Source organism: Muntiacus reevesi, chromosome 7 (assembly GCF_963930625.1).
Source record: "Muntiacus reevesi chromosome 7, mMunRee1.1, whole genome shotgun sequence".
NCBI lineage: Eukaryota > Metazoa > Chordata > Mammalia > Artiodactyla > Cervidae > Muntiacus > Muntiacus reevesi.
Window position 1 is genome coordinate 34,207,116 of NC_089255.1, and position 13,320 is coordinate 34,220,435.

Genomic DNA, 13,320 nt, shown 5'->3' on the forward strand with positions numbered 1-13,320 from the left:
ATTCCAGAGAAGAGCTAGCCGGCGGCAGACCGGCCCATCCCCCGCCGAAGGCAGGAGGCAGGGGGGAGGGGAAAGGGGCAAACTCGGTCCCAGAGACAGCACCCTCTACTACAATGCAAACAGGCCTCCAGTTTCTAACCAAAGACTTCCTGAGATTCCGGATGGTCGACATCCGCCAGGAGGGTCGTGGCTAGAGGCCAGCTCCCTAGAATAGACACAAGGTGCACGCACCCAACTGGCGCGCGTGGAAACTGAGGCTGGAACCACGGAGGGGAGAAGGCGTAGCGCACCCGAGGAGAGTGTGCCGGTCAAGCTCCTGGCTGCCTGAGCTGCTCTAGCCAGGGAAGACACAAAACGCAGGCCCAACCGAGTCCGCACTTTTGTGGAATCCCGAAAACCGGAACCGCACGCAATGCAGGGCCCGCTCCACATAGAGCAGCCCGGACCCTGAGCAGTGTAGATGGGGGAAGCACACACGCCCGCCGTGAGCAGGGGCAAACCCAGTGTGGCCGGAACACTGCGAGTGCTACCCACACACGCCAGTGACATTTGTCTACAGCGCCCCTCCCTCCCCGCAGGACGACTGAACAAGCGAACCTGAACAAGAGACCACCTCCACCCGCTTGTGTCAGGGCGGAAACTAGACACTGAAGAGACCGGCAAACAGAAGACAAATAAACAAAGGGAACGGCTTCAGAAGTGACTGGTGCAACAGACTAAAATCCCTGTAGGTAACACCAACTACACCGGAAGAGGCCTATATATATTGAGAAGTGTAAGCTGGAACGAGGAACTATCTGAAACTGAACCGAACCCACACTGACCACAACAGCTCCAGAGAAATTCCTAGATATATTTTTACTTTTTTTTTTTTAATTAAAAAAAATTTTTTTTCTTTTCTTATTTTTTCTCTTTTATTTTCTTTTAAAATTCCCTATCACCCCCCCATTACTCCTTAACTTTCATTTTCATTTTCATATATTTTTATTATTTTTTTAATAGGAAAAAAAATTTTTTTTCTTGTTTTATTTTTTTTCTCTTATTTTCTTTTAAAGTCCTCTATTACTCCTTAATTTTCATTTTCATTTCACTATAACCTTGGGGAAAAAAAAGCAGAAGCCATATTTTTAAACTGAACTTCATATATATTTCTAAAATTTTTTGTGTTTTCGTTTTTAATATTGTATTTTTAAGAGTCTAACCTCTACTCTAGATTTTTAATCTTTGTTTTTCAGTATTTGATATCAATTTTGGACACTTAAGATTCCAATATTCAGTACCCATTTTTACTCAGGAGTGTGTTGATTACTCTCTCCCACTTTTGACTCTCCGTTTTCTACCTCAGAACACCTCTATTTCCTCCCTTCCCCTTCTCTTTCCAATCAATTCTGTGAATCTCTGTGGGTGTCTGGGCTATGGAGAACACTCTGGGAACAGAGAACTGCGTAAATCTGTCTCTCTCCTCTTGAGCCCCCCCTTTTCTCCTCCTGCTTATCTCTATCTCCCTCCTCCCTCTCCTCTTCTTCATGTAACTCTGTGAACCTCTCTGGGTGTCCCTCACGGTGGAAAATCTTTTCACCATTAACCTAGAAGTTTTATTATCAGGGCTGTATAGTTGGAGAAGTCTTGAGACTACTGGAAGAATAAAACTGAAATCCAGAGGCAGGAGACTTAAGCCCAAAACCTGAGAACACCAGAAAACTCCTGACTATACAGAACATTAAGTAATAAGAGACCATCCAAAAGCATCCATACCTACACTGAAACCAACCACCACCCAAGAGCCAATAAGTTCCAGAGCAAGACACACCATGCAAATTCTCCTGCAACGCAGGAACATAGCCCAGAGTGTCAATATAAGGCTGCCCAAAGTCACACCTAACACATAGACCCATCTCAAAACTCCTTACTGGACACTCCATTGCACTCCAGAGAGAAGAAATCCAGTTCCACACACCAGAACACTGACGCAAGCTTCCCTAATCAGGAAACCTTGACAAGCCAATCCTCCAACCCCACCTACTGGGTGAAACCTCCACAATAAAAAGGAACCAGAGACCACCAGAAAACAGAAAGCCCACTCCAGACACAGCAATCTAAACAAGATGAAAAGGCAGAGAAATACCCTACAGGTAAAGGAACATGAAAAATGCCCACCAAGTCAAACAAAAGAGGAGGAGATAGGGAATCTACCTGAAAAAGAATTTAGAATAATGATAATAAAAATGATCCAAAATCTTGAAAATAAAATGGAGTTATGGATAAATAGCCTGGAGACAAAGATTGAGAAGATGCAAGAAATGTTTAATAAGGATCTAGAAGAAATAAAAAACAGTCAATTAAAAATGAATAATGCAATAAATGAGATCAAAAACACGCTGGAGGGAACCAACAGTAGAATAACGGAAGCAGAAGATAGAATGAGTGAGGTAGAAGATAAAATGGTGGAAATAAATGAAGCAGAGAGGAAAAAAGAAAAAAGACTCAAAGGAAATGAGGACAATCTCAGGGACCTCTGGGACAATGTGAAATGCCCCAACATTCAAATCATAGGCGTCCCAGAAGAAGAAGACAAAAAGAAAGGCCATGAGAAAATACTCAAGGAGATAATAGCTGAAAACCTCCCTAAAGTGGGAAAGGAAACAGTTACACAGGTCCAAGAAACCCAGAGAGTCCAAAACAGGATAAACCCAAGGTGAAACACCCCAGGACACATATTAATCAAATTAACAAAGATCAAACACAAAGAACAAATATTAAAAGCAGCAAGGGAGAAACAACAAATAATACACAAAGGGATTCCCATAAGGATAACAGCTGATCTATCAATAGAAACCCTTCAGGCCAGAAGGGAATGGCAGAACATACTTTGAGTAATGACAGAGAATAACCTACAACCTACATTACTGTACCCAGCAAGGATCTCATTCAGATATGAAGGAGAATTCAAAAGCTTTACAGACAAGCAAAAGCTGAGAGAATTCAGCACCACCAAACCAGCTCTTCAACAAATGCTAAAGGATCTTCTCTAGACAGGAAACAAAGAAAGACTGTATAAACGCAAACCCAAAACAAAAAGTAAATGGCAACGGGACCATACCTATCAATAATTACCTTAAATGTAAATGGGTTGAATGCCCCAACCAAAAGACAAAGACTGGCTGAATGGATACAAAAACAAGACCCCTATACATAGAGACCCACCTCAAAACAAGGGACACATAAAGACTAAAAGTGAAGGACTGGAAAAAAATATTTCACGCAAACGGAGAACAAAAGAAAGCAGGAGTCGCAATACTCATATCAGATAAAATAGACTTTCAAATAAAGGATGCGAAAAGAGACAAAGAAGGACACTACATAATGATCAAAGGATCAATCCAAGAAGAAGATATAACAATTATAAATATATATGCACCCAACATAGGAGCACCGCAATATGTAAGGCAAACGTTAACGAGTATGAAAGAGGAAATTAATAGTAACACAATAATAGTGGGAGACTTTAATACCCCACTCACAACTATGGATAGATCAACTAAACAGAAAATTAACAAGGAAACACAAACTTTAAATGACACAATGGACCAGCTAGACCTAATTGATATCTATAGGACATTTCACCCCAAAACAATCAACTTCACCTTTTTCTCAAGTGCACACGGAACCTTCTCCAGGATAGATCACATCCTAGGCCATAAATGTAGCCTTGGTAAATTCAAAAAAATTAAAATCATTCCAAGCATCTTTTCTGACCACAGTGCAGTAAGATTAGATCTCAATTACAGGAAAAAAATTGTTAAAAATTCAAACATATGGAGGCTAAATAAGACGCTTCTGAATAACCAACAAATCAGAGAAGAAATCAAAAAAGAAATCAAAATATGTATAGAAACGAATGAAAATGAAAACACAACAATCCAAAACCTATGGGACACTGTAAAAGCAGTCCTAAGGGGAAGGTTCATAGCATTACAGGCTTACCTCAAGAAACAAGAAAAAAGTCAAAGAAATAACCTAACTCTACACCTAGAGCAACTAGAGAAGGAAGAAATGAAGAACCCCACGGTTAGCAGAAGGAAAGAAATCTTAAAAATTAGGGCAGAAATAAATGCAAAAGAAACCAAAGAGACCAGAGCAAAAATCAACAAAGCTAAAGGTTGGTTTTTTGAAAAAATAAACAAAATTGACAAGCCATTAGCAAGACTCATTAAGAAACAAAGGGAGAAGAACCTAATTAACAAAATTAGAAATGAAAATTGAGAGATCACGACAGACAACACTGAAATACAAAGGATCATAAGAGACTACTACCAGCAGCTCTATGCCAATAAAATGGACAACTTGGAAGAAATGGACAAACCCTTAGAAAAGTATAACTTTCCAAAACTGAACCAGGAAGAAATAGAAGATCTTAACAGAGCCATCACAAGCAAGGAAATCAAAACTGTAATCAGAAATCTTCCGGCAAACAAAAGCCCAGGACCAGGTGGCTTCCCAGCTGAATTCTACCAAAAACTTAGAGAAGAGCTAACACCTATCTTACTCAAACTCTTCCAGAAAATTGCAGAAGAAGGTAAACTTCCAAACTCATTCTATGAGGCCACCATCACCCTCATTCCAAAACCTGACAAAGATGCCACAAAAAAAGAAAAGGCCAATATCACTGATAAACATAGATGCAAAAATCCTTAACAAAATTCTAGCAAACAGAATCCAACAACATATTAAAAAAAATCATATACCATGACCAAGTGGGCTTTATCCCAGGAATGCAAGGACTCTTCAATATCTGCAAATCAATCAATGTAATACACCATATTAGCAAATTGAAAGACAAAAATCATATGATTATCTCAATAGATGCAGAGAAAGCCTTTGACAAAATTCAACATCCATTTATGATTAAAACCCTCTAGAAAGCAGGAATAGAAGGAACATACCTCAACATAATAAAAGCTATATATGACAAACCCACAGCAAGCATTACCCTCAATGGTGAAAAATTGAAAGCATTTCCCCTGAAATCAGGAACAAGACAAGGGTGCCCACTCTCACCACTACTATTCAACATAGTTTTGGAAGTTTTGGCCACAGCAATCAGAGCAGAAAAAGAAATAAAAGGAATCCAGATAGGAAAAGAAGAAGTGAAACTCTCGTTGTTTGCAGATGACATGATCCTCTACATAGAAAACCCTAAAGACTCTACTAGAAAATGACTAGAGCTAATCAACGAATATAGTAAAGTTGCAGGATATAAAATTAACACACAGAAATCCCTTGCATTCCTATACACTAACAATGAGAAAACAGAAAGAGAAATTAAGGAAACAATACCATTCACCATTGCAATGAAAGGAATAAAATACTTAGGAGTATATCTACCTAAAGAAACAAAAGACCTATACATAGAAAACTATAAAACATTGATGAAAGAAATCAAAGAGGACACAAACAGATGGAGAAATATAGCGTGTTCATGGATTGGAAGAATCAATATTGTCAAAATGGCTATACTACCCAAAGCAATCTACAGATTCAATGCAATCCCTATCAAGCTACCAACGGTAGTTTTCACAGAACTAGAACAAATAATTTCACAATTTGTATGGAAATACAAAAAACCTCGAATAGCCAAAGTAATCTTGAGAAAGAAGAATGGAACTGGAGGAATCAACCTGCCTGACTTCAGACTCTACTACAAAGCCACAGTCATCAAGACAGTATGGTACTGGCACAAAGACAGAAATATAGATCAATGGAACAGAATAGAAAGCCCAGAGATAAATCCACGAACCTATGGACACTTTATCTTCGACAAAGGAGGCAAGAATATACAATGGAAAAAAGACAACCTCTTAAACAAGTGGTGCTGGGAAAACTGGTCAACCACTTGTAAAAGAATGAAACTAGAACACTTTCTATCATCATACACAAAAATAAACTCAAAATGGATTAAAGATCTAAATGTAAGACCAGAAACTATAAAACTCCTAGAGGAGAACATAGGCAAAACACTCTCCAACATAAATCACAGCAAGATCCTCTATGACCCACCTCCAGAATATTGGAAATAAAAGCAAAAATAAACAAATGGGACCTAATGAACTTTAAAAGCTTTTGCACAACAAAGGAAACTATAAGTAAGGTGAAAAGACGGCCCTCAGATTGGGAGAAAATAATAGCAAATGAAGCAACAGACAATTAATCTCAAAAACATACAAGCAACTCCTGAAGCTCAATTCCAGAAAAATAAATGACCCAATCAAAAAATTGGCCAAAGAACTAAAGACATTTCTCCAAAGAAGACATACAGATGGTTAGCAAACACATGAAAAGATGTTCAACATCACTCATTATCAGAGAAATGCAAATCAAAACCACAATGAGGTTCCATTACACACCAGTCAGGATGGCTGCTATCCAAAAGTCTACAAGCAATAAATGCTGGAGAGGGTGTGGAGAAAAGGGAACCCTCTTACACTGTTGGTGGGAAAGCAAACTAGTACAGCCATTATGGAGAACAGTGTGGAAATTTCTTAAAAAACTGGAAATAGAACTGCCATATGACCCAGCAATCCCACTTCTGGGCATACACACTGAGGAAACCAGAGCTGAAAGAGACACGTGCACCCCAATGTTCATTGCAGCACTGTTTATCATAGCCAGGACATGAAAGCAACCTAGATGCCCATCAGCAGACGAAAGGATAAGGAAGCTGTGGTACATATACACAATGGAATATTACTCAGCCATTAAAAATAATTCATTTGAATCAGTTCTAATGAGATGGATGAAGCTGGAGCCCATTATACAGAGTGAAGTAAGCCAGAAAGATAAACATCAATACAGTATACTAACACATATATATGGAATTTAGAAAGATGGTAACGATAACCCTATATGCAAAACAGTAAAAGAGACACAGATGTACAGAACAGATTTTTCGACTCTGTGGGAGAAGGTGAGGGTGGGATATTTCCAGAGAACAGCATCGAAACATGTAAATTATCTAGGGTGAAACATATCACCAGCCCAGGTTGGATGCATGAGACAAGTGCTCGGGCCTGGTGCACTGGGAAGACCCAGAGGAATTGGGTGGAGAAGGAGGTGGGAGGGGGGATCGGGATGGGGAATACATGTAAATCCATGGCTGATTCATGTCAATGTATGACAAAAACCACTACAATATTGTAAAGTAATTAGCCTCCAACTAATAAAAATAAATGGGAAAAAATAAATAAATAAAGATTTACCACATTTTCCTTCATCTTTCTTAGCTTTTCATCTATCTCTCTCAACCGATTCTGCTGATCCCGTTGTTCTTTGGTGTTTCGAAGAACCTTTTCTCCTGGGGTTACTTCTGTTTTTCTATCATCACCATTAAGGTCAGGTTCCTAATTCAAAAGAAAAAAAATTAAATTCACTCACAGGCTGAAACTGTACCATCACACATTTTTCCAGAGTAACTGAGCCCTGAAGGTTGGCTTTGCTTCTCATATAATATTCCTTCTTTTCAAAATAATACTTGGAAATAATTATCTAATGTCTTCCTATTTGGCGGGGAGAAGGTCCAATTGTAAATAAAACAAGAGGCAGTTGTGCAACAATGAAAAGAAAATTGGACTTCTCAAAGTCAGGAGTTTTGAACTCTGACTTTTCCTGGTTCCTGACTGAGATGGCCTTAGGGGAATCAGAACCTCTCTGAGCTTTAATTTCATCATCTGCAAAATGATAATAACTTTAAGATCTAGCCCCAAAGTCATCACAGTATATCACATGCATGCATAAAATCTTAATAACTAACAAATACAGGCTGAATATGTCCTTTGAAAAGGATAAACATTATGTATCTCATTAGGAAGTATCTCATTAGGCTTCAATACTATCAGCAGTATTTGAATTGACAGAACCATATTCTCCCAAAGTTAGTATTATTTCTAGATAATTAAAATGGATATTTCTTGACAGAAATCTGGTCTTATATCTATAACTAAACTTCCTACATTTCCTCCACAGGTTTCCTACTCTGTATTGTCATGAGGTAACAGGCAAAAATGACATTTTTTAAGTTGCCTTAGGCAGAATCTGCCCACATTCTCATTCCTTAAATAGAGTTGGTCACCATTTCACTTTCAATACCTTTTTCATCAAAGCCTTTCTCTTTTTCTTACTGCTTTCTCATCATCACTTGAACTAGTAGTTTTCAGACTCCAGTGTGCTTCAGTGGACACCTCCAGAGTCCGTGAAAATATTCAAAGGCTCAGGCTCCACCCTGGAGACTCTGACTCAACAGATAAGGACTAAGGACACCTGAAGAAACAACTGCTCAAAAATTTGAGAACTACTGACTTAAAGGACAAAGTCCTCACTCCTTCATGGCTCTTTAGGCTCATCTCCTGTTGCTTGGGTCTCAGACTCAAAACTTCAGGGGTACTGTCCACTGCTAGTTCTCCACTCTCCATGCCTCTTCCTTCCAACTCCTCATAGAGACTCCTCATAGAGACTCCTACTTTTCTGAGCTCAGAACAAACATATTTCCCTAAAAAATATCTCCTGACATACCCAGTAAGGGCAATTTCTTTCCCAGTCATGCCACATGTTCCCTCACTGCACTTACCACACTGTGCCAGCTCAGACAGGGATCATGACTGGTCCCACCCCATGTCCCTGTACCCAACACAAACCTGAAGCTGGATCAGCACTGCCAATAGACTGTTATTTTGGTTCTCAGAACTCTGATCACTCCAATGTTTTAATGAAATTCATATAGCATAAAGCTCTAATGAAGAGACTATTAAAAGAGTATCTCAAATTTTAAGAAGTGACTCTCTTACATCTTATTTCCCCCAAAGGGGACTGGCTTCTGGAAGCTCTAGAAGGATCCATTGAGTAAATTACAAGTGACAAGATCTTTAAGAAGGAAACATAATGTTAAGGAGGAGTTTGTAATAGCTGTTACCAAGGTCTCCCTGCAGATCTACACATCCAGCATTTTATGGCCCACTTTGAAGTTAAGATACACAATGTCTCCATCTGTTTGAGCTGCTATTACAGAATACCACAGATAGGGTGGCTTATAAACAACAGACATGTATTTCTGACAGTTCTGGAGGTATGGAAGTCTAAGATCAAGGGGCTGGCAGATCTCATATCTAGAGAAGGCCTGCTTCCTACTTCCTAAATGGCCATCTTCTGGTTATGTCCTCACATAATAAAAGGGACACAGAAGCTCTTTGGGTCTCTTTTACAAGGGCACTAACCCTATTCATGGGGGCTCCACCCCATGACCAAATTACTCCCAAAGGCCTCCTCTCCAAATACAATCACACTGGGGATTAGATTTCAACATATGGATTTGGTGTGTACAAATTCAGTCTATAGAATATAATGACCTAGGAAAAAAAAAAAAAAAGAATATAATGACCTGAAAAACACCCAAACTGGATTTCATTTTTAAATAGAAAAAATATCTTTTAAAGGACATTATTTTTTAAAAATCTACAACTGTGATTTTCTAAAAATCATTGGATAGGCTAAAAAAGAAAAACAAAAAAATTATAAAGCAGACTTCATCAATATTTTTAAATTTTACTTATCCAAAGCCACCACTAAGAAACTAGACAAGCCACAGGCTAAGAGAAAAATATAACACATAAATATGACACAGGATTTGCATCCAATATATACAAGGAATTCACACAATTCAATAAAAACAAGAATCAATAATTTTTAAAATCTAGTTTTAAAATGACTTGGACACTTCATAAAAAAGATAACATAAGTGACAAATAAGCACATGAAAAAGTCCCCAACATCACTAAGTTATCAGAGAAATGCAAATTAAAGTCCCAATGAGGTCACTACATAGCCACTAGAACAGGACAAATGAAAAAGTTTGTTAAAATTAAACATTGGAGAGGTATGGAGCAAGCGAACTCTCACACATTGTTGGTATCAGTATATAATGACACAAACATTTTAAGAACTGCTTGACAATTTCTTAAAAAATTAAATGCTTGTCTAATCCTATGACTCAACAATTTCACTCCTGTGTCTTAATCTAAGAGAAATGAAAATGATGACTCAAACTTTGAACATGAATATTCAGAGCAGCTTCATGTACTTAGCCAAATGCCTACTAAGACCAGAATGATAAACTGTAATGAACATTTGATGCAAGCTGGGACACTCACTCTTTCTCCCTGACCTCTGCCTTATGGTTAGGTTTAGTCAATGTCGGGAAGGAGTGTCAGAAGGTTGGAGGGCAGCAAGAAAAAGAGTTTGGGGTATTCTCCCCTTCCACTCCCTGCTTTGCCACTATGATTTGGGCAGCAGTATATCCCTGACATGCCCATTAAGGGGATTTTCTTAGATTCAACTGAATATTCATGTTCAAGAGCAAACAAAGGCCACATTTGGAGCCAGTCAATTCAGAAAGATGAGTGCATGCACGCTCAGTGGCTTAGTCATGTCCAACTCTTCTCAATCCTATGGACTACAGCCCACCAGGCTCCACTGTCCATGAGATTCTCCAGGCAAGAATACTGGAGTGGGTTGCCACTTGCTCCTTCAGGGAATCTTTCCAACTCAGGAGTTGAATCCACGTCTCCAGCATCTCCTGCATTGGCAGCCAGAACCTTTACACTGAGCTACCTGGGAAGCCCCAACTCAGAAGGCTATAGGACAGGAAACACAGTGTCAGGTATCCCTGGTCAATGGGAGTTTTTGCTGCAGTCCACATCACAACAATACAGGTACAAGGGGCAAGGAAGCTACCCTGGCTTAAATGTTTCATATCCAATTGAAGCCTCATCTGTTGAAATGACTCCATAGGTACATTATCTGGGTCTCAGCAAGGGACATTCCCAGCCACAAGAATCACTGCATTTAGGGAAGCCCAAAGTATGGCTCCCCCTTCAGGTCTCTACAATTCTTCCAATCCAGAGGTCATTTTTAGCATAAGCAAAGTTGCCTACTATCATTGCTGACATTCCGACTTTCATCAGGTTGCCACAGAAACAGCTCAAGTTGTCATGTTGAAGAGGGAGGAGTCAGTTAATCCTCTGCTCATGCCCAATATGATTACAATTTTGGATGGCAGATTCTTCTACCACAACTCTAGCCTCCCCAAGTTCCAATACAACTTTTCTTTTCCCTAATCCCTGGTGTTAGTCCCTAAGTATCCCAGCATCCCTTATTGGCTCTTTTCTTTAAATCTATAAATAGTTCCTTCATTTCATTATCTTCAAAATCCAACCTGGGTCAATTTCTGTTCCTTGCCCAGAACTCTAACTCTGTATGTATGTGTGTATGTGCACACACTTGTAGAGAAATAGACTGGAAGGAAATTTAGCTTGATGGTAAATGGTAAGGTAAGGTAAAAATCTTGATTTGACCTTGTTTTTCTTAGACACTTCTGTATTTCCTGAATTTTCTACAATAACCCTATATTGATTTCATATGCATACAAAGTTATTTTTTATTTTTAAGAAAACAAAATATTACCAAGCCTATCTTCATTCTACTTTGATAATGTGACTCTCTGTACCAAAAGATACTAGTCTCAAGGTTAGATTTTAGCCCAAGTTCTGCAAGTCATTTTTTCTTTCTTGGTCTCAACTTCCTCTGAGAAAGTTTCTTCCAATTCTGAAAGCTGAGTCTGCAACTCACCACAGTTAAAGCCAAGGATATATAATATCTTTCCTCAATCTTTGTCTCTGATAGCATAACCATATAGTACAAATATTTGAAGGACAGCATGTGACGAAAGCAGAGGCCAAGAAAAGGTAATCATTTGTTCTGGCAAAGATTGCATAGTGGTATATTCAAGAAGCTCTGTGGTGCCAGGAGAGGTTCTGTTGTCACATCCAAGTGCCAATCAGTACCATCTGTTTTCCTGATCATCAGAAAGATCTTGATTTCCTCTGAGTGAAAGTTTTTAGCAGATTTTCTGACCATGCATATTGTTTCTCTATTTCTTGAGTCATACAGAAATGCCTTTATTCAGTTAAAGTAAAATTCAGTTCCATAAAAGCTCTCTATAATATGCACAGAATATCTAAGGAGCCATAAGAATAGAACAGATCATGAGGTCAAGATATTTGCCGATTTGACTAATTGATTGCCAAGGGATTCTAAGTTCATTCTTAGAAAAATATCTGTGATGTTGACTGAGCCAACAGGGGTCTTTGAAGCTAAGTAAACCCATTTCTAAAAGCCAAATACAGAGGAAATTACTCACGCCTTCAGAAGTTATCTGATATGAAAATAAGGCATTGAGTTAAGGGCCAGAAAAATACAAACCTGCCTAAACAAAGCCAGCTTGCCCTGTGTTTTCAAGCTAATGGTATGCTTTTCCACAGGCTACTGCTATTTCCTGTCATCAGATGGATCTTGCCTGGCAGTACTAAAACTAAAGAAAAAAATCTTTTAGCCAGATTGTTTTTATCATTCTGAAATACTTTCATGAAATGAAAGAAATCTTGACTACACAAGAGGCTTAGCATAGAAAAACCAAGAAATATAAATATAAACTTCAAAGTAATCTGTAAAACACAGGTAGCAAGAATTCCACAGATTTAATTGGGAATGTTTGCCAGGTGGTGCAGTGGTAGAGAATCTGCCTGCCAATACAGGAGACACAAGAGACTCGGGTTCAATCCCTGAGTCGGGAGGATCCCCTGGAGGAGGGACCAAGAGGAGCTTGGCAGGCAGGCTATGGTCCATGAGGGTCACAAAGAGTCTGAATGACTAAGCTTGCACTTGCACATGTTTGCCAGGTTAGCGTCAGAGGCAAGGATGTCTGAATTAACTTCCTGTTTATTCCTCAATCCAGAAACCCATGCTCTCATGGCATACTTCTATATTTTTTTTAAATGAACAGATGGTTAATAAGATTTCTAGGCTTGTGACTAACATACATAAAACAACTCCTCGGTTCCTGACCTTGATCAGCATATTAAGTAATTTGAGATCAAGTGAACAGCATGGCCATTATTGAAACTCTGCAAATTTCTGGACTCAATAACAAAACATCTTTTAAGATTACACATCAAAACATGTTTTATATTTCCTCAAGGTTAGCTAACATTGAAACAGAAAGAGATCAAAAAACAGTTAATTGCTGGTCAAAATTTTCTTGGCAATAGAAGAGGTAAATACAGCTACAATTTTCCTTAATCAGATGTTTGTTAATATTTGTTGGTCTTATCAAAACCATATACAACTGAATCAACAGTTTAAGAACAAGAAAATAAATCGAGTTGAGGAGAACCTTTATAGTCAATTAAACTAGCTGACTTAAGAACAAAGAAATTC

General features: G+C 38.7%; 1 protein-coding gene across 2 annotated transcripts in view; it reads right to left on the reverse strand.

The window, feature by feature from the left end:
• The window catches only part of FSIP1 (fibrous sheath interacting protein 1), a 220,852-nt gene that overhangs the window by 139,939 nt on the left and 67,593 nt on the right, over positions 1-13,320 (reverse strand). For both annotated transcript variants that reach the window (XM_065941257.1, XM_065941258.1), the window contains one exon: positions 7,257-7,397. In XM_065941257.1, coding sequence (XP_065797329.1) covers positions 7,257-7,397 — 141 coding nt within the window. The remainder of the gene's footprint in view (positions 1-7,256; positions 7,398-13,320) is intronic.